This window comes from Theropithecus gelada, chromosome 2 (assembly GCF_003255815.1).
Source record: "Theropithecus gelada isolate Dixy chromosome 2, Tgel_1.0, whole genome shotgun sequence".
Classification (NCBI taxonomy): domain Eukaryota; kingdom Metazoa; phylum Chordata; class Mammalia; order Primates; family Cercopithecidae; genus Theropithecus; species Theropithecus gelada.
In genome coordinates this window covers 153,791,984-153,819,909 of record NC_037669.1, presented here as the reverse complement: position 1 = coordinate 153,819,909, position 27,926 = coordinate 153,791,984, and the positions used below count along the sequence as shown (strand labels likewise).

At 49.1% G+C, this 27,926-nt stretch overlaps 1 protein-coding gene across 1 annotated transcript in view; it reads left to right on the top strand.

Annotated features, from left to right (window-relative positions):
• Positions 1-26,394, top strand: part of ESYT3 (extended synaptotagmin 3) — a 44,866-nt gene extending 18,472 nt beyond the window's left edge. The window contains exons 3-23 of the mRNA XM_025376534.1: positions 2,815-2,949; positions 5,233-5,309; positions 6,835-6,901; positions 7,592-7,681; positions 8,258-8,313; positions 9,743-9,863; positions 11,997-12,167; positions 13,000-13,082; positions 15,176-15,224; positions 15,742-15,831; positions 16,295-16,357; positions 16,459-16,521; positions 17,081-17,149; positions 17,700-17,786; positions 18,822-18,971; positions 20,336-20,832; positions 21,521-21,619; positions 22,162-22,293; positions 24,138-24,243; positions 24,358-24,407; positions 24,731-26,394. Coding sequence (XP_025232319.1) covers positions 2,815-2,949; positions 5,233-5,309; positions 6,835-6,901; positions 7,592-7,681; positions 8,258-8,313; positions 9,743-9,863; positions 11,997-12,167; positions 13,000-13,082; positions 15,176-15,224; positions 15,742-15,831; positions 16,295-16,357; positions 16,459-16,521; positions 17,081-17,149; positions 17,700-17,786; positions 18,822-18,971; positions 20,336-20,832; positions 21,521-21,619; positions 22,162-22,293; positions 24,138-24,243; positions 24,358-24,407; positions 24,731-24,767 — 2,292 coding nt within the window. The 3' untranslated portion in view covers positions 24,768-26,394. The remainder of the gene's footprint in view (positions 1-2,814; positions 2,950-5,232; positions 5,310-6,834; positions 6,902-7,591; positions 7,682-8,257; positions 8,314-9,742; positions 9,864-11,996; positions 12,168-12,999; positions 13,083-15,175; positions 15,225-15,741; positions 15,832-16,294; positions 16,358-16,458; positions 16,522-17,080; positions 17,150-17,699; positions 17,787-18,821; positions 18,972-20,335; positions 20,833-21,520; positions 21,620-22,161; positions 22,294-24,137; positions 24,244-24,357; positions 24,408-24,730) is intronic.
• The last annotated feature ends 1,532 nt before the right edge of the window (positions 26,395-27,926 follow it).

The window sequence follows — 27,926 nt, the reverse complement described above, 5'->3', positions numbered from 1 at the left end:
ACAACAGCTTCTGGACACCGCCTGGTTTCCTGCCTAGATCCAACGCCATTGCTGCGCAATCTTGGGCAGACTGCCTAATGCCTCTGAGCTGGTTTCCTTATCCGTAAAATGGGAATAATTAGAGTCCTCGCCCTGGCTCGATTCACTGACGTCACTACTGTAATTGCTGTTAGGTCACCCCTGGGAACTCCCCTTGGGCTCTGCTGCCAGGTGTCCCAAGGAGGCCCCTGCTGGATGATGACCCCTGGCCGAGCCCTCCCCAGCAGGAATCCCGACTTCACAGAGGACAGACCGGAGGCCTTCCCCTCCCTGATCTGCCCAGACTTGTCCCTAACTGTGCGGGCTCCATGGCAGCCCCCAGCTCAAGCCTCCTGACTGAGGAATTTTTCTAATACAAACCTTGCCTCTGGGAGGAGGCTTAGCCCGTAGCAGGAATGACTTAGGTTAGGTATATGAAAGGACTTCCTGATGGCTGTTGATCCAAGATTGCTATTTTCACATTACCAGAAGTATCGCTGCTGAGTGCATCAAAAAGCATTCCCTAGCAGGCCATGGTAGCACACACCAGGGTGCCAACTTCCTTGGGAGGCTGAGGCAGGAGGATTGCTTCAGCCCGGGGGGGTTCAAGGCCAGCTTGGGCAACATAGCAAGACTCCATGTCAAAAACAGCAACAAAAAAAGAACAGAGAACATTCTCAGCCTCTGGGTAAATTTGGAAGAAGCAGGTTGCTGCTTTAAGAGAAGTGACTGGGTTTCTGGGGATTCATGCAGGACCCAGTGCCTCTGGGGCAAACCTTGTAGAGTTCCTTCTGTACTGTGTTAGCTGGTCCATTCTGTACTGTGTTAGCTGGTCCGTGGATCTCTGCCTGCGTTACGTCTTTCTTTCAGTAATACACAGAGGCCTACACAAGGCATTGCAGATATAAGACTGTTGGGATATGAGGCTCCCACCTTCGTCTTGGATGGGGAGACAGAGACAGTTGTGTAGGAAAACTACATACTAGGGCGCCGAGTGTGTCCTAACGAGCTTTATACTCAGGAGGCACTTGGCCAGTGACAAACCAGCGAGACAGGAAGATGAGATCAGACCCGAGGAAGTAGAACCTGGGATTTGGAGAGGCCTTTGAGAGAGATGGGAACAATGAGCCCTAGAATCTCACAGCCTTTAGGCTCCTCCAGTGATGGCTTTGGAAGGGGCACATGGAGGAAGGACATGCATATTTAAACTGAAGCCCAAGCCCACAGGAAAGATACAGTCTTGTATCTCCAATGCCTTGTGTAGGCCTCTGTGTATTACTGAAAGAAAGACGAAACACAGGCAGAGATCCACGGACCAGCTAACACAGTACAGAAGGAACTCTACAAGGTTTGCCCCAGAGGCACTGGGTCCTGCATGAATCCCTAGAAACCCAGTCACTCCTCTTAAAGCAGCAACCTGCTTCTTCCAAATTTACCCAGAGGCTGAGAATGTTCTCTGTTTTATTTTTGTTACTGTTGTTTTTGAGATGGAGTCTTGCTATGTTGCCCAAGCTGGCCTTGAACCCCCGGGCTGAAACAATCCTCCTGCCTCAGCCTCCCAAGGAAGTTGGTACCCAGGTGTGTGCTACCATGCCCGGCTAGGGAATGCTTTTTGATGCACTCAGCAGTGACACTTCTGGTAATGTGAAAATAGCAATCTTGGATCAACATCCATCAGCTCGGGTAACATAGGGGGACCCTATCTCTACAAAAACATTAAAAAACCAGGTGTGGTGGTGCACGCTTGTAGTCCCAGCCACCCAGGAGGCTGTGGTGGGAGATCACCTAATCCAGGGAGGTTGAGGCTACAGTGAGCTGTAATCATGCCACTGCACTCCAGCCTGGACGACAGAGTGAGACCTTGTCTTAAAAAAGGCCAGGCGTCGTGGCTCACGCCTGTAATCCCAGCACTTTGAGAGGCCGAGGTGGACAGATCACTTGAGGCCAGGAGTTCAAGACCAGTCTGGGCAACATGGTGAAACCCCAACTCTACTAAAAAAAAAAAAAAAAAAAAAATCACCAGGTGTGGTGGGAGGCACCTGTAATCTCAACTACTTGGGAGGCTGAGGCGGGAGAATCACTTGAACCAGGAGTTGGAGGTTGCAGTGAGCCGAGGTCGTGCCACTGCACTCCAGCCTGGGCAACAAGGGCAAAACTCCATTTAAGAAAAAAAAGAAGATGGAGAAGCCTTGCCCCAAACAGAATGTACTTGCTGGCTGGCCCTCCCTCCATTCCCCTCTGATTTCCACCATCCTCCTCTCTCTCTGCCATGTTCCTTCTCCTCAGGTCCTGCACTTGGTTCCCAAACCAGTACAGTGAGTCATTCTGCTGCAGAAATCGGGCAAAGGCTGCCTTTTCTGATTGCTAGAAAATTAAATCCACAGGAAACAATTTAACTTTCTCTTCTGTAATTTTGTTCTTAAACTTCTTGCGTCTACTACTTTTTGTTTAAACCACAGTGTAGAATGAGATCATGTCTTAGCAGAGAACTAAAGGGCTTCCTAACATTAAATGTAGTGAATGAGTATTTCATGGTGCTCTGCAGAATAGCACCAAATCTTGGGGTCCTGCTGCCTGCATGACAGTGGGAACCACGGCTGTAGTTATCAGATGTTTGAAGGACAGACAGGTGAACAGGTGAGCAGATGGGTGGGCAGGCAGGCAGGTGAGTGCTGCAGCATAGGAACCCCCACCCCAAGACCAGGCTGCAGAGAATCAGGACCTTGTCCCATGCAGCTCTGGGTCTGCGGTGGCAGTATAGACCTGACGACCAAGGGCCTCTTCCCATCTTCACAGATCATCTCTCAGACCTGGCCCTACCTGAGCATGATCATGGAAAGCAAGTTCCGGGAGAAACTTGAGCCCAAGATCCGGGAGAAGAGCATCCACCTGAGGACCTTTACCTTTACCAAGCTCTACTTTGGACAGAAGGTGGGTGTGTCTCGGGAGGGTCAGCCTGGGCTGGCTGTGCAGTCTTTTCTCTGTCCCCTCTCCTCCCACCTTTCCCCCATCCAGGTCAGTCATATGACTGCAAAGATCCCACTGGACCTTACAGGGGGACACCCCCACCACCACCACCACCACCACCACCCCCACCACCACCACCACCACCACCACCACCACCACCACCTGCATTTCCTAGCCTGTCAGCCTCAGTGGACACCCTTCCCCCACATCCCTGTACCACCATCTCCCCAGGTTCCAAGGAAGCCTGGCTCAGAGGGAACAGAAAGGAGAGGTGGGAGGTATTTCCACTTTTCTTAAGGAAAACTTTGAAGACATGCCATGGTGGTAGCCAGACAGATAGAAAGATGGAAATCATAGTTGCCAACCTCACTGCCGGTGACCACACGCTCACGGTTTGGGTAGTCAGTGTCGCCAAGCGCTTTATATTCTCCACTAATTGACTGTTATGTCACTCAGTGTCACAAGTCTATGCTAGTTCTGTGAAGATCAGCAGGTGTCCCAGGATGAAATGGTCTGTGGCCAACGAAGTTTGTGTCAGCACACCTAATGTCATGGTCCCTGTCTAGACTGGGCTTCCTGTTTCAGCCTTGGTGCCCTACTCCTCCTGCCTCGAAGTGCCCCCAGTGACTTGAGTCTTTTGATCATCCAAAATGTATCCCCCAGCCAGAGACCACTGTGACCTAGTAAATGAGAGGCATTGGCATCTGGTCTTCCCAGCAATGAGCAGGTGTCCAAGTACAGGCCAGCCTGCTGAGAGCTGTCTGCCAGCCCTGCCTGGCTAGCCCCTGGGCAGGGGTGGATTAGGCAGGCCTGAGCCCTGGAGATTGGGATTTCTGCCTCTCAAACTGGCTTGTGCCAGCATCTGTTGGTTCATGCATTCATTTCTTGTTTCATTCACCTGTGACTTACTGAGCACGTGCTGTGTGCTGGGCATTATAGAGCTGGTTGTGGCTGCACCCCTTCTGTGGGCGGGACACATCAACCTGTGGATTACGACACGGCAGTATACGCATGCATGATGGCAGAGGAATGCGAGCTCAGAAATGGAGGGGTGGAGGGCCTGTGGGAGTCAGGGAAGACTTCCAGGAAACGGTGATGGCTCAGTTGGCTTTTGAAGAATTCAGCAGGCTAAGAGCCAAGAAGCTTGCAGAGTACTGTGTTCACAGCAGAGCCTGCTCAGCTAGGCTGCTCCTCTGGTGGTTGTATCTATGGCAGGGGTCCCCAGCTCTCAGTACCAGGCTACCCACCAGGAAGTCAGCAGCCAGGATGAGCATTGCCGCCTGAGCTCCGCCTCCCATCAGATCAGCAGCAGCATTATATTCTCATAGGAGCACAAACCCTACTGTGAACTGTGCATGTGAACGATCTAGGTCACGCACTCCTTATGAGACTCTAATGCCTGATGATCCGAGGTGGAACAGTTTCATCCCAAAACCATTTCCCACCCCGCCCCCGGTCTGTGGAAAAATTGTCTTCCAAGAAACTGGTCCCTGGTGCCAAAAATTTTGCGGACCTTTGGTCTATGGGATGCGGCACTGCTGGCAAGCAATCCTAAGAAGTGATATTTACCACATCAGAAGAACCTGGAGGGGAAAGCTGTAGGCTGAACAGACGTCCCAGCCCTGCAGGAGAAACACCTGCCTCCTGATGCTGGCATTCAGCGCTCCTCATGTCCCGGCCCCTCCCTCCTCCCCTCTGCTCTCCCATTCCCCACATGTCCCCTCCTCTCCATTGTGGGGTCACAGAGGACTCCTCACACGACCCTCCTGGGCTTGGCCAGGACCCAGTGCACTCACCACACCCCCTTTCTTCACACACCCATAAACATTATTTTTTTCAGCTGCCATAAGCGTTCATTCACACCCGTGAGTATTGCCGGCTTCCTCCAGTTCCCACGCCTATGCCCAGCTCCACCCTGTGCTGTGGGGCCAGACTTGACTTCTCTAAGTTCCAGGTTCCTCACGTGTAGAGGGAAAGGACCCACTTTCAGAGTTTGCTATCGGGCATGAACAACAGGCCTGGCCTCAGGGCCACTCTGTGGTTGTGTGAGTCGTGGCAGGAAGGGAGAGAAAGGAGGGGGCACATTCTAGGGAGGGAAGTCTCTGGGCTGCAGGATGGATTTACACGTCTGTGCCTCATCCTGGTGGTCATACTTGTTGCTGATAAAGCCCAGTGCCGGGGGAAGGGCTGGCAGCTGTCCCCTGCTACAAGAAGCGTCTGACCTAGCCCTGTTGGCATTTCTTCCAGTGCCCCAGGGTCAACGGTGTCAAGGCACATACTAACAAGTGCAACCGAAGGCGTGTGACTGTGGACCTGCAGATCTGGTGAGCTCTATCGGGCCGGGTATGGGTTTCAGGGGGTGAAGAGGACACTCTGTGGGAACAGCCAGTTTGAAGATGGAGTAGTATATATACACTCTGACTTGGGATGTAGAACCCCTCACAGGACGCTCCCCTCCTCCCAGCTTCTCCCATCCCCTGGCATACTCTGGGTTCCAAGGCCTGGGCAGCAGAGCTTTCTTGGAAGCCAGGGCTGGGTCGCTTGGAGGGTCAGACCAGCTGCCTCAGAGAGGATGTGTCTGATGGGAGCAAGTGTGACAAGAAGATGTGAGGACTCATGGTGAGGCCCAGGGAGCTCTAAGCACAGGCTGTGAGAGGTCAGCTGGAGACCTGGGCTCTGCGGCACCTCAGGAAAATACAGAATGCAAAGACACATAAGTGACTAGTTCAGGGGGTTGGGCAAGGATATCTCTTTGAAATGAGGTTCATAATGGGAGTGAGTCAGGAAGAAGGGAGATTCATTCCAGGAAGCCTTCCTGGAAGCGGCAAGATTTGCACTAAAAAGACAAAGAACGAACTTCTGAGGATCCAGAGTGTTGCCATTCCTTTCCCATGTCTCATTCTGTCCTTAGCCTAGAGGCTGGCACTGACAGAATGTTGGGAAGATAGGAGCCAGTTCTTCGGACCACCCATCCCCCTTTGGTGGCTGGTCCCAAGTGTGTTGGGATGGCCACAGGCTATAAGGTACTCCCAGCCCCTGGGGCTGTGCCACGAGATCCTTGTAGAAATAGGGCACATCGAGGTTGTGTGGCCCATTCAGCTGCCCAGGCAGCTCCCGCGGTCCACATTTCCCCTGTCTGGCTCACTCCTGCCCTTTCAAGAGGCGCTCAGTTTTTGCACAACTGTGACATTGGGCTCCTCTGCCTGTGCCCTATGCATGTGTGCTGGCTGCCCTCTCTCTCCCCTGAGTCTCCTTCAGTGCTTTCACAGGATCTGCTGATCTTTACCCTCAAGGGCACCCATTCTGGGCTCCCTGTGCCCATCACCTGGTGAGAGCCACTGGATGGACTCGGGCTTCTATGCTGAAGCCTGAGGCCTTGTTACCTTTGCCCACCTCCACCAGCCCCAGCAGCACCTGGGATGTATGCAGTGGGGGCTGCTTCTGTGTCCCCGTGAAAGACACCTGGGCAGAGATGGGACAGGGGACAACAGGGGTGGAAAGGTGGGCAGTGTGTTTATGAAGAGCCCCTCCTTTTCATCTTCAGGGTATCGTGGGGTGAGGTGAGTGCCTAGAGTCCCTGCTGTCAATAGTCAGAGATGAGGATATGCCTGGGATACCTGAATGCAAGGGCGCACAGGGGCTGCCCCCTGGGGTCTGGGCTTGGATCAGGGTCTGGGTCAGGTCTGAGAAAGGCTGAGGCTACTAGGCCATGTGCCCAGTACACAGAGCTCAGGGCTGGCAACTGGCTGACTGGACTCAGGCTGTGTGACACTGGGCAAGTTTCCCAACCTCTCTGAGCAGGTGGACCTATCCCTCCTCCCCACCTTCCTTCTCCACCCCCCATTTCAGCTACATCGGGGACTGTGAGATCAGTGTGGAGCTGCAGAAGATTCAGGCTGGTGTGAACGGGATCCAGGTGGGTGGAGCCCGGTGGGGCCGCCTCTGTTCCAGCCCCCGGGGTGGGGATCAGGGAAGGGGAAGCCGGGTCATGCCAGAGTAGGCTGCAGAAGGCGGTGGCGACACTAAACACACAGGATGGTGACTACAGAGGAGCTGTAGGCCTGAGGGTCACACGGCCAGGAAGTGGTGGCAGGGCTTCACCAACCCACTACTGTGCTCTAGAGACCCCCAGCCTCATCTGACTGCAGAGGCCCTGGAGAGGCTTTGGCTGCCTGGCGAGGAGAGAGGTGCTGTTCATGGAGCGATGGAAAGCCATTGCTTAGACACTGAGGTGGACCCAGGAGGTGAAAATAACTCTCGGCGGGAGTAGAGGAGCTGATTTGGGCCTGGAAATCATTCCTGGGTCCTTGCTGACTGGGCCAGCCCAAAACTTGGCAAAGGCTATAGGTCTCTCAGGCCAGCACACCTGTGGAGGGCGGTGGGGCCAGCTCAGGGCCCCTTGGTAGCTGGCAAGAGGTGGCAGCTGTGTCCAGGCCTCGGCACCTTAAGTATGGTTCCTGCTGTGAGCGCCGGCAGCCTGGGGCGGGTGGTCCTGACGTGGGGCAGCATGGGCATGAAATGAGGCAGCAGATGGCGTCAGCTGAGCCCAGCAGGCATGAGGAGAAAGGAGGCCTGGGCCCCTCACGGGCCCTCTGTGCCTATCCAGTTGCAGGGCACCCTGCGGGTCATCCTGGAGCCCCTCCTAGTGGACAAGCCCTTCGTGGGAGCCGTGACTGTGTTCTTCCTTCAGAAGCCGGTGAGTCCCAGGGACTGCGGTAAGCCTGCTGCTCCCTGGGAGTAGGCACTGGTCTGCTGGGCCCTAGACATTGGGTTTGAGCCCAAGAATGGACATTGTCCAAGCCCACCGAGACCTGGGCAGTCGCACTCCTTATCTCATTTAATCCTTAAGGCAGCTTGAGCTAGACTCTGCCCTCCCCAAGATGAGGCAGCTGAGCTCAGAGAAGGTCACACAGACGGTCTGAATTGGAGCCAAGGCTCAAACTCAGAGTTTTCAAAGTCCAGGCCAGCCTGTGGCCATGTGGACGATCCCACTCCTGTGGGGGTTCTGCCCAGGAAGCAGCAGGTTCCACAACCCCTGCCCCATCCTGAGCTGAGGCCTGGGCCCTCAATACCGCTAGATGCCTGAGCTGGGCTGGAAGGTGGCCTCGCATGCCTGACACCCTGGCAGAGGGTGCTCTGCCTGCTTTCCCCGGAACCCCCACCCGGACAGGCTGGGTTCTCCATGCACGTGGGTGTGAGGCTCTTGGCAGGGGGTTCTCAGCCCTGGGCTACCAGCCCTTTCCAGACTAATAGCTTCCCTCTGCCCCTGAAGCACCTACAGATCAACTGGACTGGCCTGACCAACCTGCTGGATGCACCGGGAATCAAGTAGGTGCCTGGGAGAGCCTCGAGGGAGATCGTAAGTGTAGGGGCCTCCAGGGCTCTGCAGCCAGTGACAGGAGCTGTGCGATGGTGGTGCCTTCCCTCCTGGTGCTCCCTGCGGAGGGAGAAGCATTGGTCTGTTTGAAGTGCGAGTGGGAGTGGGAGGTAACGGTGTTGTGTGGCCTCTGTGGGTGTGCACTGTACCAGCACACCCCCCGCCCATACCACACACACCCCCCCCCGCCATGTAGTAGGCAAGAAGTCCTTTGCTGAATGTTGGGCTGACGTTCAGGTCCCCGTCCTGGTGCAGGGGAGAGTGGCTGTGTCTGCTGAGATGTGGTCCGAGGGGAGGCTGTGTGGCTGTAGAACCAGAGGCAGCCAGCTCCTGGCTCTGTCACTTAGCAACTGAGTGAATGTGGAGAAGTTGCTTCACCTCTCTGGGCTCTTCCTCAGTAAAAGGGGAGCCTGGTTCCTCTGCCTTGGGTCCCTCGGAGGACACTCAGCTGTGCGGTGGCGGCATATTGGGTGTGGACACACGAGTGTCCTCCTTTTTTCCTCACTGTACCCCTCCCAAACCAAATGTGTGGTGAGAAGCCTATGTGACTTGCCCTGACCGTGGTCACAAACATAGGCATGGAAGGGGCACTGTCACAGCAGAGGCCAGTGAGGAGCAGCTGGTCCTAGAGAGTTCACCATCGGGGGGCAAGTGAAGGCTCCTCTCAGAGCCCCAGGCCCCATAAGAGGAACAGAGAAGGGCACCAGCCCTATTGGACACACCTCCCCAGGAGGAAGGGACAGTTGGACTGGCCAGGGCTGGCACCGGCTGGCTTGTCAGGCTCGGGAGGGCCGCTGACTCACTCATTCACTGACATCTGCATGGATCTCACCCACACTGGACAAAGGGAATCCAGGCATGCGTTCTTTTATTCTAAAAGTATTTACTGAGCATTTACACCGTGCCAGCCCTGTTCCAGGCACTATCCCTGACCCCCAGTACCAGGAGGTGGAGTCAGGCAACAAACAACCCCAGGAACATGCATTTTTAGCCCCAGGTTAGAGGTGAGGATGCTGAGGTCCAGAGAGGTTAGCGACTTGCCAAGGCCACACAGCTAGTCGGTGGTGGAGCTGAGATTCTAACACAGGCACCAGCCTTGCTCTTAGCCACCGTGCTGTGTGACCTCCAAGAACAAAGTAGCCTGGAGGCAGAGGGAGTCGGGCACATGTAGGTGGGAGGACTGCTGTTGAGATAGAATGTCAGGGGCTGTCACGATGTATAGGCACACCCACCCCTACCCAGGCAAGTGGGGTCAGGGCTGTTCTGTAGGTGGGGCCCACCCTACCAGGCTGGGCTCCTGGTTTCTGCTAGGGATGGAGTGGCAGGTGGCATGGGGGAGGTGGTGGCACCCCTCCACAGCTGGTCCTGCCTTGTGTCCAGTGAGGTGTCAGACAGCCTGCTGGAGGACCTCATTGCTGCCCACCTGGTGCTGCCTAACCGTGTGACTGTGCCTGTGAAGAAGGGGCTGGATCTGACCAACCTGCGCTTCCCTCTGCCCTGCGTGAGTAGCCAGTGCTGGCCACAGACCAGCCTGCTGGGAGGCAGCGCAAATATCCTCTCAGCCTTCACATGTGGTGCATTGGCTTTATTTCACACTAATGCTTGATGGTCCCAGAATAATGGTACAAACCCCATTGCCCACGTCATAATTACTAAAGACATTTTGTCCTTGGGGTGTATCCCAGTTGGGAGGTGGTGTCAAATTTATTGCATTTTAAACTTACTTGGAATATTTCCTGTTTGTGACAACTGGCCATGAATATTTACATTGACTTGTTTCATTCTATTTTCCATTTTTAGGGTTTTTTACCTTAACTTCCTTTTACAATTATGTAAAGTAGTTGTACACTTCCAAAGTTCAACTAAAAAACAAATTACATTTTAAGGAGTCTGGCTTCTATCCCTTGTTTCCTCCACCTACTCCCCACCCTTCACTTATAAGTAATAGTTTATCCTTCCATTTTATTGATTGATTGATTGATTGAGTCTTGCTTTGTTGCCTAGCTAGGCTGGAGTGCAGTGGCACAATCACAGCTCACTGCAGCCTCCACCTCTTGGGCTCAAGCAATCCTCCTGCCTCAGCCTTCCGAGTAGCTGGGACTACAGGTGTGCACTACCACGCCTGGCTAATTTTTGTGTTTTTTGTAGAGAGGGTTTTGCCACGTTGGCCAGGCTGGTCTCAAAGTCCTGGGCTCAAGTGATCTGCCTGCCTCAGCCTCCCAAAGTGCTGGGATTACAGGCATGAGCCACCGTACCTGGCCATTGTTACTTAATATGAACAAATATATATGGTCATATGACACATATTTGCTTATATTCAAATTCCCCCTTTCTTCGATAGATGGCAGCATAGTACAGTTTTCCCCAGTGTGCTTTTTTTTTTTGGGGGGGGGTTGGGGGGAGGTGGTGGTGGGGAGTCTTGCTCTGTGACCCAGGCTGGAATGCAGTGGCACGATCTTGGCTCACTGCAACCTCCACCTCCCAGGTTCAAGTGATTCTCCAGCCTCAGCCTTCTGAGTAGCTGGGACTACAGGCATATGCCACCAAGCCTGGTTAATTTTTGTATTTTTAGTAGAGGCTGGGTTTCACCATGTTGGTGAGGCTGGTGTCGAACTCCTGACCTCAGGTGATCCGCCCACTTCGGCCTCCCAAAGTGCTGGGATTACAGGTGTAAGCACTGCGCCTGGCCCTCAGTGTGCTTTTAACACTGAGTGTGTCATGGGGATCATGCCATGATAGTGTAGAGATCTTCCACATTCTCTTTAAGAGCTCCAAAGTACTTCACTGTGGGAATGTACTGAAGTTTATTCAACACAGTTCCTATTGATGGACCATTATGTTGTGTTGGGTCTTTCACTATTACAAATAGTAGTGTAATAAATAGCCTTGCATACATGTCTTTATATTTTTGCTAGTATGCCCTTGGGACAGATTCCTAGAAGTGGGATTTCTGGGTCAAAGAGTAAATGCATATGTATTTACTAATATTAAAAAAAAATTCTAGGAAGGAGATATACCTCAAAGCCCATGAACTATGCCTTTCCTAATTCCTGTGCTCCTGTCTTTATTAACAGAGTTATATCTCTTTCATTTCCTTTTAAACTCTATCCATGCAAGTGTTGGGGGAGGGTCTGCCCTATAGCACAGTCCAGAGTGTGGTGGGGATGAGGCTCAGTGTTGGGGCCTTTAGGAGTGCAGGGACCTCCTGTCAGCAGCCGGCATTGCCCACAGGGGCCAGGAGAAGGGATGCTAGAATTCCCTTGTAGAAGTCTACATGTAGGACACACAACAGAGGGGGCTAGAGTAAAGGAGGAAGCTTCCTTAGGTGTCATGATTGTTGGCACAGGAGGGAGACAAACCGCTGCAGTTGTGTAAGCCATTCATGTGGCAGTTTGGAGGTAGGGAGTGGGGAGGCCAGGGCTGTGGGCAGGGCATACTGATGGAGAGAGCCCTGCCATCACTTGCTGTGTGGCCTTGGCCAGGTCACTGCCGTATCTGGCTTCTATCTCCCGGTCCAGACCATGGAGGGGGCAATGTGGGGAAAGCAGTGATCTCTGATGGCTTTAGCTCTGATACTCCAGGACTTGGAGGCCCCAGGAAGCAGCTGTGAGCCCTGGGCTTGGACATTTTCCAGGGGGTGATCAGAGTGCACTTGCTGGAGGCAGAGAAGCTGGCCCAGAAGGACAACTTCCTGGGGCTCCGAGGCAAGTCAGATCCCTACGCCAAGGTGAGCATTGGCCTGCAGCATTTCCGGAGCAGGACCATCTACAGGAACCTGAACCCCACCTGGAACGAGGTGTTTGAGGTAAGGGTCTTCTTGGCTGCTCCTGGAATCCCTTGAATCCCTTGATACACTCCAGCCTTCACTCTGAGTCATGCTGGGCAGAGGCAATCCAGGGGCAACACTAGGCAGGGAGTAGGCCTTGGAGACAGGCAGGTCTGTGGGATTCCCGCTCCCATATCTACCAGGCTTCCAGAGTAGGTTACTCTGGCGCGACTAAAGGGCCAGCCTGAAGGCAAATTCCTACCTCCTTTCCCCTTCCAATTTTGTTAGAAGTTTCCAAATCAAAGAGAAAGAGCCTTAGAGGCATTTCTGCTCCACTCCTCTCAACCTCCCCTGTCAGTCAAACATCAGGATCCGGAAGTTCTTCCTTAAGTTCAACCACAATCCCTACCGTTTGAAGGGTGGGACCCACAGCCTGTTAAGGCCCCCAGATTACACATCCTAGGTGACCCCTCTGAACTTCCTCTCCTAATACACCATCTGGATGCTCTGTTACATTTGGGGTGAGGCAGTGAAAGCAGCGGTACTAAAAGGCAGCTTGGGGCTTCCTGGTATTGCAGACCCACAGAGGGGCAGGAGAATGTCATGAAGAGGTGCTCTGGACACCACAGAGCCCATGCAGAACAAACAGCCACTGTCTCCTGGGCACCTGCTCTGCCATGGCTTACACATGTTTTCTCTAATCTTCTCTTCCCCCTACAGGGGAGGGACTTCACTCCCTTATGGGTGGGGTTCTCGAGGCACTGAGGAGATCAGGACCCTGCTAGCATTCTGAGCCACGATTTGGCTCCCCTTGGGTCATACATAAGGTCAGCTGTTGCCTGCAGGTCAAGACACCTCTTTTTCCTTCCAGTTCATGGTGTACGAAGTCCCTGGGCAGGACCTGGAGGTAGACCTGTATGATGAGGATACCGACAGGGATGACTTCCTGGGCAGGTGAGGAGGAGGGCGCACAGCTGGGCCTGGAGGCAGCCTTCCCTCCCTGTAGGGTGCTGGGCTGGGCCTTGGGACATAAATACCCTGCTTCTACCACTTAATGACTAGCAATCCTCTCTGGTCACCCTGACATGGTAACTGTGCCAGGCAACCTGCCTCACCATTCTACATTCCTACCACAAACCTTCCCAGATGTCTCCCAAGTGCCCAGCCCTGACCTAGGCCCTGGGGGGTACAGAGAGGACCCCAAGATTTGTATATTATGGCTCTGCTTTCTGCCTTCTTGATAACGTACAAAGTCCCCATTTGGAGTAGTGGACAAGGCTGGCATGGATGGCCAGATGCCCAGTTCCAAGGAACCCTGGGCCATGCTTTAGGGGGTAGAACTCAGCCCTTCAGGGGTATGGGAGAACTAAAATGATCAGGGTGGGGCTGGCTATTAGAATTTAAAACTTACATGTATTTTGATCCAGCAGTCCCACTTCCAGGATCTCCTATAAAATAAAAGCCCTAGTATCTGAAATGTTTATTACAGAACTATCCATAGAAGAAAAACAACACCCCCATCCCCGAAATGAATATCTAACCTCAGAGGACATTGGCTGAATGTTTGAATAAATTTCCCATTGCCAAACTACAGAATATTCTGCAGCTCTGAAAAACAAGTAGAATCTCTGTGTCTTAACCCGGAGGACACCCATTACGAAGTGGGGGAGAGCAGCTGGGCATAACATGTCATTTGAGTCATCCTCAAATGGGAGAGGAACCTTGAATGCGTATTTCTGCATGTGTTGATGTTAGCAGAGAAAGGCAGGCTGTTAACACCGCTTATCAGATGAGGAAGCAGAAAAGGCAGTTTTACCCACATTTTCAGATTCCTGTGTTGTTCAGCTTGTTTCCATGATCATGTAATTTTGAAAAGTGGAAACCAAACTGGGAGGGGCACAACCTGACAGTTTAAGAAACACGCAGAATCTGTGTGTATTAGCCTGGATGTTAACACACACAGATTCACCACTAGATGTTGCTTATCATTTTGTATTTTTATCTTGAAACAGTTGCAATTTTTGTAATGTTGCAGATTAGAAGTGTGGCTTGTGGGTCATGCTTTATGTATTAATAACTGATTTCAGGTGTGTTTTGAGCTTAAGCACATTTCTTACAGTTATATAGAATTACATTTTCCCCTCTGGCTATCAGGACCTTCTGGTTGGGCTTGGCTCAGGGTGAGTTAGGGGCGAGCTGTGGTGTGAGTGTTACCTCCTCTCACACACACATGCTGTGTTTGTCCATATTTTGTTGCTATAAAGGATACCCGAGGCCAGGTAATTTATAAAGAAAATAGGGTTATCTGGCTCATGGTTCTGCAGGCTGTACATGAAGCATAGTGCCAGCATTTACTCAGGGCAGAAGGTGAAGGGGGATCAGGTATGTCACATGGCGAGAGAGAGAGAGCGCAAGAGGAGTGAGAATGTCCCAGCTTATTTTTAACAACCAGGTCTTGCATGACCTCATTACTGTGGGGAGGGCACCAAGCCATTCATGAGGAATCTGCCCCCGTGACCCAAACGCCTCTCACTAGGCCCCGCCCACCTTTAACATTGGGGATCACATTTCAACATGAGATTTGGAGGGGACAGACATCCAAACTACATCACATGCCAACTATACTCATCCCTTGTAGGGCACCTGGGGTAGTTTTGGAAATGAAGGGGCATTTGGGGTTATTAACATGGCTGTGAGGGGTAGTGCTCTGGCATTTAAAGGGCACAGGACCAGGAGGCCAAATTCCTGCAATGCATGGGTAGTTTTGCACAATGAAGAATCATCTCACTCAAAATGCTAGTTGCACTGTCATTGAGAAATCCAGAAGTGATGTGTCCAGCAGCCTCTGCTTATCCCCTCTGGGTATGGGAGCTCCCTTCCTCCCCAGGTAGCACACCCAATGGGAGCACCCATTGGTTCCTTGGGGTAAGATTTTGTCTTAATGGCCGTACTCAGATATCTGAAAACAGAGTCCAGTGTGGGCCTCCATGCCCTCTGCTGCTTTCTTCCTCAGAACTGACCCAATCTCCTCTCCCTATATATTCCAGCCTGCAGATCTGCCTTGGAGATGTCATGACCAACAGAGTGGTGGATGAGGTACAGTTGGTGCTTGCAACCCTTGGGGGAGTTTCAAGGTAGCCCTTTCCTGTGGACATCTCTAGCAGGTTGCTTCAGCCCAGCTATTCCTATGCTGTGGTCCCCCTCTGTGCTGGGCTGCACACATGTCCCTCCTCAGGGCAAGAGCTGGGTGAGGCACTGATGGCTCCAGGAAACTCCCCAGGGTATTCTCCAGGGCCCCGGCTGGAAGAAGTTTCCCTGGGAAATACCCACAGACTAAGGACCCCAGCAGGGGACAGTCACATTATAGGGGAGGGTGGGTGGGCCTGGGTTTTTTTTTAATCCCACAGCGTAGCACTTCTGTCTTCCTATAACCACATCTCCCAGTCCCTCTGAGCCCAGAGCATACCCTGTCTGGGCTGGTCCACCTTTTCCCATACTAGGACTGGGTTTCCCTGTCCCTACTAGGATACCAGGTCCCAGAACTGGGCTGCCCAGAGAGCATCAGTAGCATCTCCCTGGCCCTTGCCCTGAGCTTTCCGCCCCTGCCCCACAGTGGTTTGTCCTGAATGACACAACCAGCGGGCAGCTGCACCTGCGGCTGGAGTGGCTTTCATTGCTTACCGACCAGGAAGCTCTGACCGAGGTGAGTGTGGGGTGTCAAGGGCTCCCTAGCAGAAAGGTGGAGGAGCACATGTGCCAGCTGTGTGCAGCTGGAAGGAAGGGAGGGAGATGATGCCCCCTGTTCTTGCTCACCTCCTGAAGAACATGTCACTGAGCCCGTCTCCACACAGGGCAGCTCCTGATGGCTCTCAGCAAATGTCCTCTGAGCATCTCCATCATCTTTAGATGATGGGGTCCTCAGAACTCTGTGTCAATGCCTGTCCTCCCAGTTCACAGGGAAATCCACTCAGTGTCTAACTTGAATCTGTCATGCATCAGTTATATTCCTAACCTCGACAAAAGGCTAGGTTGTGAGATGTCCTCCGGCAGCTAGTCTGGAGTGTGAAGGCTAGCTGACTTTCTTCTGCCATGAGTAGGCTTCTCCAAAACCAGTCTTTCTCTCCTGCTGCTGGGAGTACCCAGTGAGGGTCTGTGTCTGTTTGCAGGACCATGGTGGCCTTTCCACTGCCATTCTCGTGGTCTTCTTGGAGAGCGCCTGCAACTTGCCGGTGAGTAGTGACATGTCCAGAGTGTCACACATATGCAACAAAGTGCCCGTCACTTTCAAACTGTCCTGTGTTGCTTTAACCCTGTTATTCCTGTGCTGCAGAGAAACCCTTTTGACTACCTGAATGGTGAATATCGAGCCAAAAAACTCTCCAGGTTTGCCAGAGTGAGTGAGTATGTGGCTAAAACCTCCAGGGAGGGCATATCACAGCTTCTCTCCCCAGAGTAACCACAACCCCGTGTCTTCTGGGCCACAGTCTGTGCACACACAGCCTAGGGATAACAGGAGGTGCTGATTATGGAGTCTACTGTGTGCCAGGCACTAGGCTTGGCAACTCATCCCCCACATTTGTTATCCCCGAGTCTCATGATGACGGTATCATTCATTTTTATTACCATTTTTTGAGTCGCACAGCTAAGAGGAGGAGCCAAAACTTGATTCTACTCTGTTTTCATAGCCCCAGGGAACAAGAGGCTGTGCCTGGCCAGGCCCAGCTCTGGCTTCTGGTCTTTTAACTTGGAACTGCTTTCTGGGGTTGGTCCTGTCCTGGGGCTTACACAGTAATGACAGCCCAGGGGACTGGGGCATTAGAGTAGCTTTCTCTCAAAGAGAAGTAATTGGGTGGTCCCAGTTCCCCCAAATGCTCCTGGGGGTTGGGGGTAGGACTGTCTCAATCTGATTCTGACTATGCCACCTTCACTGTTATGGATTTGATTCCTCACAGAACAAGGTCAGCAAAGACCCTTCTTCCTATGTCAAACTATCTGTAGGCAAGAAGACACATACAAGTAAGGTAAGACAGCTTGGTGGTAGCCCTGGGGTAAGGAAACAAGGACCCAGCCCTTCTCAGGGAGAGAGGCAAAAGGGACGGGAATTAACTTATGGTGAATGCCTAGGCGGCACTTGATGTTATTTAGTCTTCAGAATAACCTCACAGAATAGTTTTATAATTCAAGAATCTGAGGATCAGAGATAAATGGCTTGACCAAGGACATGGAACTAGGGTTCAAGTGTGGGCATGATTCTGAAGCCTGTGTCCTTTCCACCAATCATGAATTTTCCCAGTCCAGCAGCCGAAATCCTGTTGGCCTCTCCTCTCCTGAAGTGAGCTCTAAGGCCAATATGATTTTCAGCTCCCCTGTAAAACTTCCTGGCAGACCACTCCCTGCCTTTGAGTGTGGTTGTCCTGTCCTAGTGCCTCCCACTAGCTGTAGTGTGTTTGGGTCTGATCTCAGGGCAAATAGGTAAGGTTCCCAGTGGTGGCCAGAGTGGTAGCAGAGGGTGCCGGTGTCCAGCTCTGCCCAACCTAACCCTTCAATGAACTCTCCCTCTTCTGTTCCCAGACTTGTCCCCACAACAAGGACCCTGTCTGGAGCCAGGTTTTCTCCTTCTTTGTGCACAGTGTGGCCACTGAGCAGCTCCATCTGAAGGTTTGCTGGATGATGGGCTCTTGAAACAGAGTTAAGAGGTTTCTAAGCCAGGCGGGGTGGGAAGCTTGAAGTGTACCTTGAGCAGGTTCTCCTGGCAGTGTTTAAACTCAGGCCCTTTTATGTGAGAGAGGACACTGAGGCCCCATAAGGCCTCATCTCCTTGAGGCTAGTGCCTGAGGTCATTGTATAGGGGGATGTGGGAGGATAAATCCTCAAGTCCCTCGACTTTCCCTGCAAAAGCGTCTTTATATTTGCTACACAGCATCCAGAGAAGCCTGTGCTGGAATCTACACAGGACATTAATAATGGTACACTTTAAAAAACAGCCGGGCGCGGTGGCTCACACCTGTAATCCCAGCACTTTGGGAGGCCGAGGCGGGTAGATCACGAGGTCAGGAGATCGAGACCATCCTGGCTAACATGGTGAAACCCCGTCTCTACTAAAAATGCAAAAAATTAGCCGGGCGTGGCGGCAGGCACCTGTAGTCCCAGCTGAGGCAGGAGAATGGTGTGAACCCGGGAGGCGGAGCTTGCAGTGAGCCGAGATCGCGCCACTGCACTCCAGCCTGGGCGACTGAGCCAGACTCCGTCTCAAAAAACAAACAAACAAACAAAAAACATATATTTCATTTGATCTTCACAAAAGATCTGTGGAGCGAGCAGAGAGAGGCAAAAACAATATCTTGTCCAAGATCTCATGACCAACAAGTGGTGGAGCTGGGATCTTTTGGGGTCCTGAGCCCTGCCTGGAGAGCAGCACAGCTCATCAGTCCCCAAAGCCCCCTGGCTCTGGGCATTTAACAGACTAGCTCATACAGATCATAATTGCCTCTTACTCTGAGTCAGTATCTTCCCTGACAGAAGACAAGGATCAGGTCTGGCCTGATCCCATTCTAGTTTTCAGAATAGGACCAGATGCCCATAGAAGCACAGTACAGACTGAAGTAAACCCAAACTTGGCTGGGGCCCAGATACTAGTGGTGGTGTGGTTGGGGCTTGGTTATCCTCTTGTTTTGTGACTGGCCCACTGCCTAGGTGCTTGATGATGACCAGGAGTGTGCTCTGGGAACGCTGGACGTCCCCCTGTGCCAGATCCTCCCCTATGCTGACCTCACTCTTGAGCAGCGCTTTCAGCTGGACCACTCAGGCCTGGACAGCCTCATCTCCATGAGGCTGGTGCTTCGGGTAAATCTCTCCTGTCCCCTGGGGGAGGGAAGGAATAGAGCTCTGGCAGTGGAGCAGGGTGAACTGCCCCAGCACTAAGCACCTGCTCTATGCCTGCAAGAAACCAGGAGATGGATTCATGTTTTCAGATTCATGTTTTCATCAATTTTGAAATACTGAATGGGAGCAAGTCAGTATTTGAAGAGATAGTGGCTCTTCAAATATTGCCTCTCTTCCATTCTTTTCAAATTCCTCTTTCTAGAATTTTCTATAATATACCTTCTCATCTATTCTTCATGTCTCTTGACCTCACCTAAATATTTCCCATCTCTGTATTCATGGTGGTACATTCTAATTCCCTCAGAGCTATCTTCCAGGCCACTAATTCTTTCTTTGGCTATGCCTTGTTTGCTGTTTAACCTGTTCATGGCTTTTTCAATGGTGATTTTTCATTTCTATTTTTATCTTTTCCAAATCTGTTTGGTATTTTCTCATAGCATTTTATTATCTTCTCATGTTTATATTCCATCTTTGGTCATTTGAAAATATGTTACAATGTATTAATATGTATGTTCTATTATTTGAAGATCTTGGGAATTTTGATGTTTGTTTTGTCTGTTGATGCTTTTTGATGGTGACTCATTTCTGTTTCATAACTTGGATTGCAAACATATGTTCAGTGTTCCTTTATGACCTGGATTAAGGTTGTTCTCTTCCAAGGAGCTTCTGCTTTTGCTGCAGCACAGTACCTCAGGTGCATTACAAACCTGAGTCCATTTTTATGTACATTTCTTAACTTTGGATTTCAAGATCCCATAGGTAGCTCATATTTATACTCAAAAGTCATATGGGGACAGGCCTATGAGGTGTCATGTTATTAGGGAAGACTTTGTCCCCTCAACCAGAGTACAGGCTGTGACAAACACATGTTCTTGTCATCAGTCTTTGCCGGTAGGCAGAATAATTTTTATCCTAAACTACTTTTTTAACTAAAGAGATCTCACCTTCATGGATCTTCCCTTCAGCTCCTAGCCTCACAGCCTCTCTTCTCCTAACTCCCTGAATTCCAAGGTTGATATACAACCCTAGCAAAGCTTAACTTTTATTTTTTAGATTTTTTTTTCTTTTTTAAATGGAATTATCCTTATTTTCTTGTGAATTTGGCTATGCATTTCAAAGGATGTTTGCTTCATTTTATTTGGCATTTCTAACAAGTTTTTCAGAATGTTTGGAACACCATATGTTACTGGAAATGGAAGTTCCCTAGGAAGGGTCTTTATAATTCACAACTGAGGGGAAAGGGGGAATGGGAAACAATGGCTGAGGTTGTGGAAGTGGTGACCCAGCTCATAAGCCACCCTGTTATCTATCTTATCTGCTTGCAGTTCCTGCGAGTGGAGGAACGAGAGCTGGGGAGCCCATACACAGGACCTGAAGCCCTAAAGAAAGGCCCTCTGCTCATCAAGAAGGTGGCTACCAACCAGAATCCCAAAGCCCCACCTCAGGAAGAAGGCCCTACAGAGTTGCCTTGTCCCCCAGACCCTGCATCTGATACTAAGGACACATCCAAGAGTACCACAACCACCACCAGTGCTACCACCGTTGCCACTGAGCCCACACCCCAAGAGACAGGCCCAGAGCCTAAAGGCAAGGAAAGTGCCAAAAGGTTCTGTGAGCCCATGGGGGAGAAGAAGAGTTCAGCCACCATCTTCCTGACTGTCCCGGGTCCCCACTCTCCAGGGCCCATCAAGTCACCCAGACCCATGAAATGCCCTGCCTCCCCATTCGCATGGCCGCCCAAGAGGCTGCCTCCCAGCATGTCCTCGCTCAACTCCTTGGCCTCTTCTTGCTTTGACCTGGCAGATAGCAGCCTCAACATTGAGTATGCACCTCTCTGCTTAATCTTTTCTAAAATGGTCTGTATGAAAAATACCTCACTGGATGGAAAAGTAGATATGAACTTACATTTCTGTGCAAGTTGTTTTTTCACAAAATATCTTCCTAAGAGGCAGCATGGTGTGGTAGAAAGAACACAGGACGAGGGAGAGACAGCCAAACAGGCTGGTTATGGCTCTAGCTGTATACTGACTATAAAATAGATGCTGGACTCTGGTTGGTAAGGTCCCTTCCAGCAGAACCATTTCCTGAATTCTAAAGAGTTATACTGGGATGACATGGAAAGCTTAATATGTAGAATTACATAATAAATGGCTGTCATTTATGAAGGGTTTACTATGGGCTTAGCATGTTATCTGATTTAATTCAACCTTCACAATAACCCTATAAGATGGAACTATCATAAAAGTTTAATAAATTCATTCAAGGCCCCAAAAGGAATCATGATACAAAGGCAGATCCCACTTCAGGGTTCCCGTTCTTCCTACTGTGAAGTAGGATAATTATACATGAATGCTGGATGGAACTGAATTCCAACTGAAAGTAAATTCACTGCAAATTATTATCCCACATGGCTCTATGCTCCTCAAGCAGGAATGCTTTGTCTTTCAGGGTGGGGGAAGAGGGCCAATGCCCTGTTACAGCAAGAGAAGTGACGGGCTCTTTCTTTACAGAGGCGGAGACCTCAGGAGACGGCAGCTGGGCGAGATTCAACTCACAGTGCGCTATGTGTGTCTGCGGCGCTGCCTCAGCGTGCTAATCAATGGCTGCAGGTAAAGGGATTCTAGGGCCAGGGAGGTCCTTTGGGAGCATCAGGTGACTATAAATCAGAGTAGGGACACTCAGAGCAATGAACAGGGCACATAGTCCCAAGATAACACTTTGGGGAAAAAATGAGATTTGAAGGCCTGAACACTGTAATCAAGTCCTCAAAGAGGCACTCTGGCCATCATTCTTCAGTGGTGCTGATGGGCTCAAGAGCTAAGGGCTTTGCTCAGATGCAACCACTGCAAGACTGTCTGGAGTGGCTGGTAGCCAGTACATTTTCCAAGTGAAAATCTCCAACTTCCCTTAGAAGGAAAGTACTTGCTCTACTCCAAGCTTTATAAAGATGCATGTTTTCAAAATCATGCGTCTGATATTTTGTCCTCTAAATTCTACAGACTATTACTTTTGATCATCAGGACCACTGAGCATTTTTATCCTCAAGCGTATCTAATGCTGAATGGCTAATACAGCCTTCTCTCAAATGAGTATTTTCAGTGTTTGAAAACCAGGGGCCTTTTTTTTCCTAATGTCTTTGACACCAAATCAGAAACCTGACACCATGTACCAGCAGTGGAGCTGATCCCTACGTCCGTGTCTACTTGTTGCCAGAAAGGAAGTGGGCATGTCGTAAGAAGACTTCAGTGAAGCGGAAGACCTTGGAACCTCTGTTTGATGAGACGTAAGTGGGCTGCTAGCCTGCCTAGAGTGCCTCATCCATTCAAGTATTTGCCAAGTACCTGTTATGTTGCCTGGCAGCCTATGGCTGAACAAGACAACATAGTCTATGACTTCATGAAGCTTCTGTACTTTAGTGGGAAAAATAGAGTGCCAGAGAAGTTTATCAAAATGGCTACCTACATTTACTGCTCATAGAGGCTAAAGTGTTCCTGAATATGGAATGTTCCCTGTTCTTTCTGTTTAAATGAGGTCTCTCTGGTAGTGAAAAGATTTGAATCTATTCAAATATTTTTTTGATCTGTTTTAATTCCAGCAGTTAAACATTCCTTGAGCCTAAGGACCTAAAATTTCCTTTAAAGCTTGAAGCTCTTTGGCCTGTCTTCCCTCCTGCAACAAAACATAGGTGACAGGTGGAGAAGATACCCTCCCCTTCTCCACAAAGGCTTGTCCACCTGTGTTCTTGGGGACAAAGGTGACTCTGATCATATTAATTGCTTTTGATGGGCCAGTGGTGGCAAATCTTATCCCAAATATTTTTATTCTTAGAAGTCTGAATCTTACCAGCGTGTACCTTCTGCTTCAGGTTCTAAAAAGACATTTCTAGCCAGCTTAGGAAAATATTACATCTCATAATTTTCCTGGCCAATAACTTTTTCAAAAAGGGTTACACTGAGTCCTCTTTGGGCCATGTCTAAGAACTATTATGTTCCTTTAACAGCTACACTTTGAGTTCATCAGTATCAAGAAAAGGGTATGAGGAAGAGAGAGACTATTCATTCAACATTTACTGAATGCTTTATGCCAGGCACCATCCTATACTCTAGAGCCACACAAGTAAGATACTTTGCCCTCAAAGGAAGCTCTGACATAATTATAAAAAGATGTCAAAATTGTGGTGTGGTGGCTACTACATGGCTAAGGGATTTAAAAAAATTATGTGGGAATATAGGAGAGGTTTAACATTTGACTTTTCTGACAACCCTAAACCTGTTAATAATTCTCAAAAGTATGACAGCAAGATAAGCCTGGACTATCTGGAAGGCAAAGCTAGCAACCTCCACCCTAAAACCTAAAAGTAAGAGGTTTCCTCTGCCTTACTCTACAGGAGGTGGCCACTATTTTCCACGTAACTGCAGCAAACCTAACTGTTCAGTGTTCTAGCCCTTAGCTGGTGAGAAAAAACTGAGAAGGGGGTTGAGGTGGTCCTATGAATAAGTACTGTTCAGGGTGAGGAGGGCCAGCTGAAAGAGTGGTAGCCAGGGCCGGGCATGGTGGCTCACGTCTGTAATCACAGCACTTTGGGAGGCCACGGCAGGTGGATTATCTGAGGTTGAGAGTTCCAAGACCTGCCTGACCAACGTGGTGAAACCCTGTCTCTACTAAAAACACAAAAAATTAGCCAGGTGTGGTGGCGCATGCCTGTAATCCCAGCTACTCAGGAGGCTGAGGCAGAAGAATTGATTGAACCCAGGAGGCGGAGGTTGTGGTGAGCCAAGATCATGCCACTGCACTCCAGCCTGGGCGACAGAGTGAAACTCCATCTCAAAAAAAAGAGGGGTAGCAAGGGTAGAATTGGAGATAGATAGATGCAAACTAAGCCACAGCAGTCTGAGGCACTTCTAGGCAAACAGCCTCTTAATACTTCTGGGTTTTGTGAACAACACTGGACAGTGATTATCTGTAATAATGAAACATTGTGAGTAGTTTACGAGCCAGTCCTGCTCTAGGTGCTCCTAATAGTCTGTATCTTGTGTTTTAGTAGGGAAATAGATGAAGCACTTTAGATTTTCAAGAAAACTGAATGAAATGCGTAATTCTCAATTCCTGACTTTTTGCTTCCTAAAGATTTGAATTTTTTGTTCCCATGGAAGAAGTAAAGAAGAGGTCACTAGATGTTGCAGTGAAAAATAGTAGGCCACTTGGCTCACACAGAAGAAAGGAGTTAGGAAAAGTAAGTACAAAAGAGATTTGATATACCAAGGTGGTTATGATCAATTTGCTTTATCTCAATTTCTTTCCTTAATGCAGTGTTTTGGAGGGAAACTAATTATTTGTGATTATTTAGGTACTGATTGACTTATCAAAAGAAGATCTGATTAAGGGCTTTTCACAATGGTAAGTGTGTCCTTTCATTTTATTACTGTTATCCTGCTATTCAAGACAGTTTTCCCTTTTCAGTACTATTTCAGCTACTTTGGTTATCAAGAAGGGAGAGAGATGAATACCTTTATTTAAGGCTTTACTGCCTGCAGATCTCACTGATACCCTAAAAGACACCTGTAAACTCTAGCCTTAACCCTGAACCCTGGCTGGCCAACTTACAGAGACAGGTTCTGTTGGTTTTACAGAGGCCCAGGCAGGCAGGACTAGGCAGTTTGTCCTGTTACCACAACACACTGTCATTACTAACGTTAAGTCCAAACCTAACTGTCTTACAGGTATGAGCTGACTCCAAATGGACAGCCCAGAAGCTGATGATGAGAATCCTTATCACTCACCTTTATATTAAAATGTGTATATATGTATATATATTTTTCCTTTGGATCACTTACATCAAATATATGTATAGTTTGTCATTTAAATCAGAACCACTTGAAATTATACATTCTTGTGTGGAATTTAACTGCATGACTGAATAGCATAAGGAAGAGGTTATTTAAAAGCAAGAACTACTTTTTTTAGTTGGATTTTTTTGTTCAAGTCCAGCAAGAAATGACATTTGTGCCTACTAAATTATCCAAACCTCAGTGGTTATTTTTCACTTTTAGTAGGTAATTGTATACCATCTGATTTAGGACTTACCTGAATGTATGTACCAGAAAGTGTCCTGCCCCTGGCATAGGGGCTGGGGGAGATCTGTTTCTGGAGCCACTACCAGCATTCCTGGGCAGTGACTGGCCAAAGGGAAGTTGCTTTTTTATGGAAACAGAAAGTGACCCAACTCAGAACTGCCAAGAGCTAACACTGCCAAAGCTCTTCTGGCTGCCACCTGTGGTACTTGTATGCCTGGAGATTTGTTCTTTTATTTGACCTGGAGCTAAAAATGTTATTTCCCTACTGGCAAAAATGTTATACTGATATACTTAAATACCTTGAGTTAAATACTCTTGTGTAGTCTAAGGGCCAAATTCCAGCATGTAGCATTATTTCCCTAGGAAAATGCAAACCAACTTCCAAACCCAGGTCTATGTCTGACTCTCATAGCAAAGCACTGGAGACTGCTGAAGAGTTTCACCATCAGAGAAAAGGAAGCTTTCAGATAAGTTTAGGCTATTCAACTTTTCTAAAGAGATGGTTAGTTCACCTAAATGGCATGTTAAAAGCAAAATGTATAAATTATATACTTAAACAAGTGCCTCTTTTACATTTCAGACTTTACAAGACCAAATATACTTCTCATTCCCTCTAACATTCCTGGACCTCCTCTTCTCTCTTACCGACTCAGACAACACTACCTGCCATCAGTTTTCTGTCTCTGCCACTGCCTTCACTGCCACTTTTCTGAAGCAGGGCAACATTCAAAAACAAAGCTTTTGTCATGTTACTCTTATTCCAGTTTTCTGCCACCTTATTCACATGTAGATGTTCTATTCCAGAATAGTCCAAATACTATGCTCTGCCAACTCAAGTCCTGTCTCAAACCTATTTCCTCTATTAAGTCAATCAATAGTGAAATGGCCTCTTCCCACCGCCTGTAGCATTTACTGTTGATACTGAGTATTTTCCATTTTAGTAGTTCCCAGCCTTTATAACACTAAGTTTTAAGAAATGTTGGTTAGGCACCTGCTAAGGTTACATGCTAAGCAGCTACTTATATTGTATTTGGTATTTAATATTTGTTTACTCTCCAACTGAACAGTAGGGAACAAAATTCAAGCTACCTGAATTGTTTTTCACCCTCACCACCCTAGACCGTGTTAAGTACATAGAAGATGCATGGTGAAATCTGTTTCTGCTGAGGTTTCTATTTTAAATGGCAAATTCTCATTATAAAATGGAGCATTGATGCCTATCCCGTCTACCTCATGATGGCATTCTAATTGCTCCCTAAATAGACAAGTGCCTTGAAAATGGAGAAGCACCAGAGAAATAAGGGAATGTATCATATGTACATCTGAAACATTAGCCACCCTAAAACAGCTAATCAAAATGGCAGATAAGTGAAAACCTACCCCTCTTCTTCCAAACTTAAACCACAAACATTTATTTTAAACATGGTCAATTGAACCATTTTGATTTTTTTTTTTTTTTTTTTTTTAAATTTGAGATAGAGTCTCACTCTGTCTCCCAAGCTGGAGTGCAGTGGCACGATCTCGGCTCACTGCAAGCTCGGCCTCCCGGGTTCACGCCATACTCCTGCCTCAGCCTTCCGAGTAGCTGGGACTGCAGGCGCCCGCCACCACGCCTGGCTAATTTTTTGTATTTTTAGTAGAGACGGGGTTTCACTGTGTTAGCCAGGATGGTCTTGATCTCCTGACCTCATGATCCACCCACCTCAGCCTCCCAAAGTGCTGGGATTACAGGCCTGAGCCACCGTGCCCGGCCAATTGAACCATTTTTACCTGTATCAGGCAACACAGGTAAATTCCTGGTGATGGTCTGAAGAGGAATTAAAATGTTGAAGGGAACCAGAATTTTAGTACACACCAGACAGAAGGCAAGATTATATAGGCACTGTGTAAGGGGCAGGGAACCTGAAAAGTTGTTAATACCTTGGCTGCCACTGAGGACAAGAATTGGTTTTCAGCAGTGGGTGGAAACAGTCAGCTAATATGCAGGAGCATAGGGTCTGAAGTTAACATCAACTTGGGGCAAAAACCTCCAAATCTAGGAAGGAATGTGAATATTGGTTTCGAACTGGAATCCTGTGAAACCTTGATGGAGGCAACCATAAAATTGGCCCCACAGGATTGCCACTCATATCCAGGGTACATGTGTGACAACTGCAGCAGATAACTGTCATTAAAGGGAAACTCACGGGCAAAACTTATGAAACAAAACAAAAACAGACTTTAAAAAAAATATAAAGTGCACAGGAATATCAAACTGAAAAACAGCCATAGATAATATTTCAGCAAGAAGGAAAATGTACCAGTAAGGCAGAAATAGCACGTGAAAAGCAGTGGAGAGCAAAGAAACCTGTAAAATACGTTGGCAAACCTAAGCAAGTTTTGATTGTTCACAAGATATAAACAAATAACCAAAGATTTTTGCAAGGGTTCAGAAACACAGTAGAACTAAAATGCTAGTACTAACAACTAGGAAGGGGCAGCTAGGCTGATGCAGAAGAAAGTATTCAAGACCATACCTTATTTAGGAAGCTAAAGATACTTATCTTAAAAATATAACTGTGAGTGAGTCAGTAACGAATTCATTACCTCTCAGCTTCAAATTGACGTCTGTCTCCTTTGCCTCTTTCCCGGTGGGCTTGATATTTGGCTTTGCCAATACGGGGTGACGGAAGGGCACTGCAGGGCTACAGCAGGAAGAAGGGGCTTTTCTTCTGATGTTTTCTGTGGCTGCTAGCTAATTGGTGTAGAGAGCTGTTCTCAATCACCTACGTACCCCCCGGTTAACCCTTGGCTAATGCCCTAAGAACCATGGCCTTCATGCTTTATCAGCAGGCAACACCTT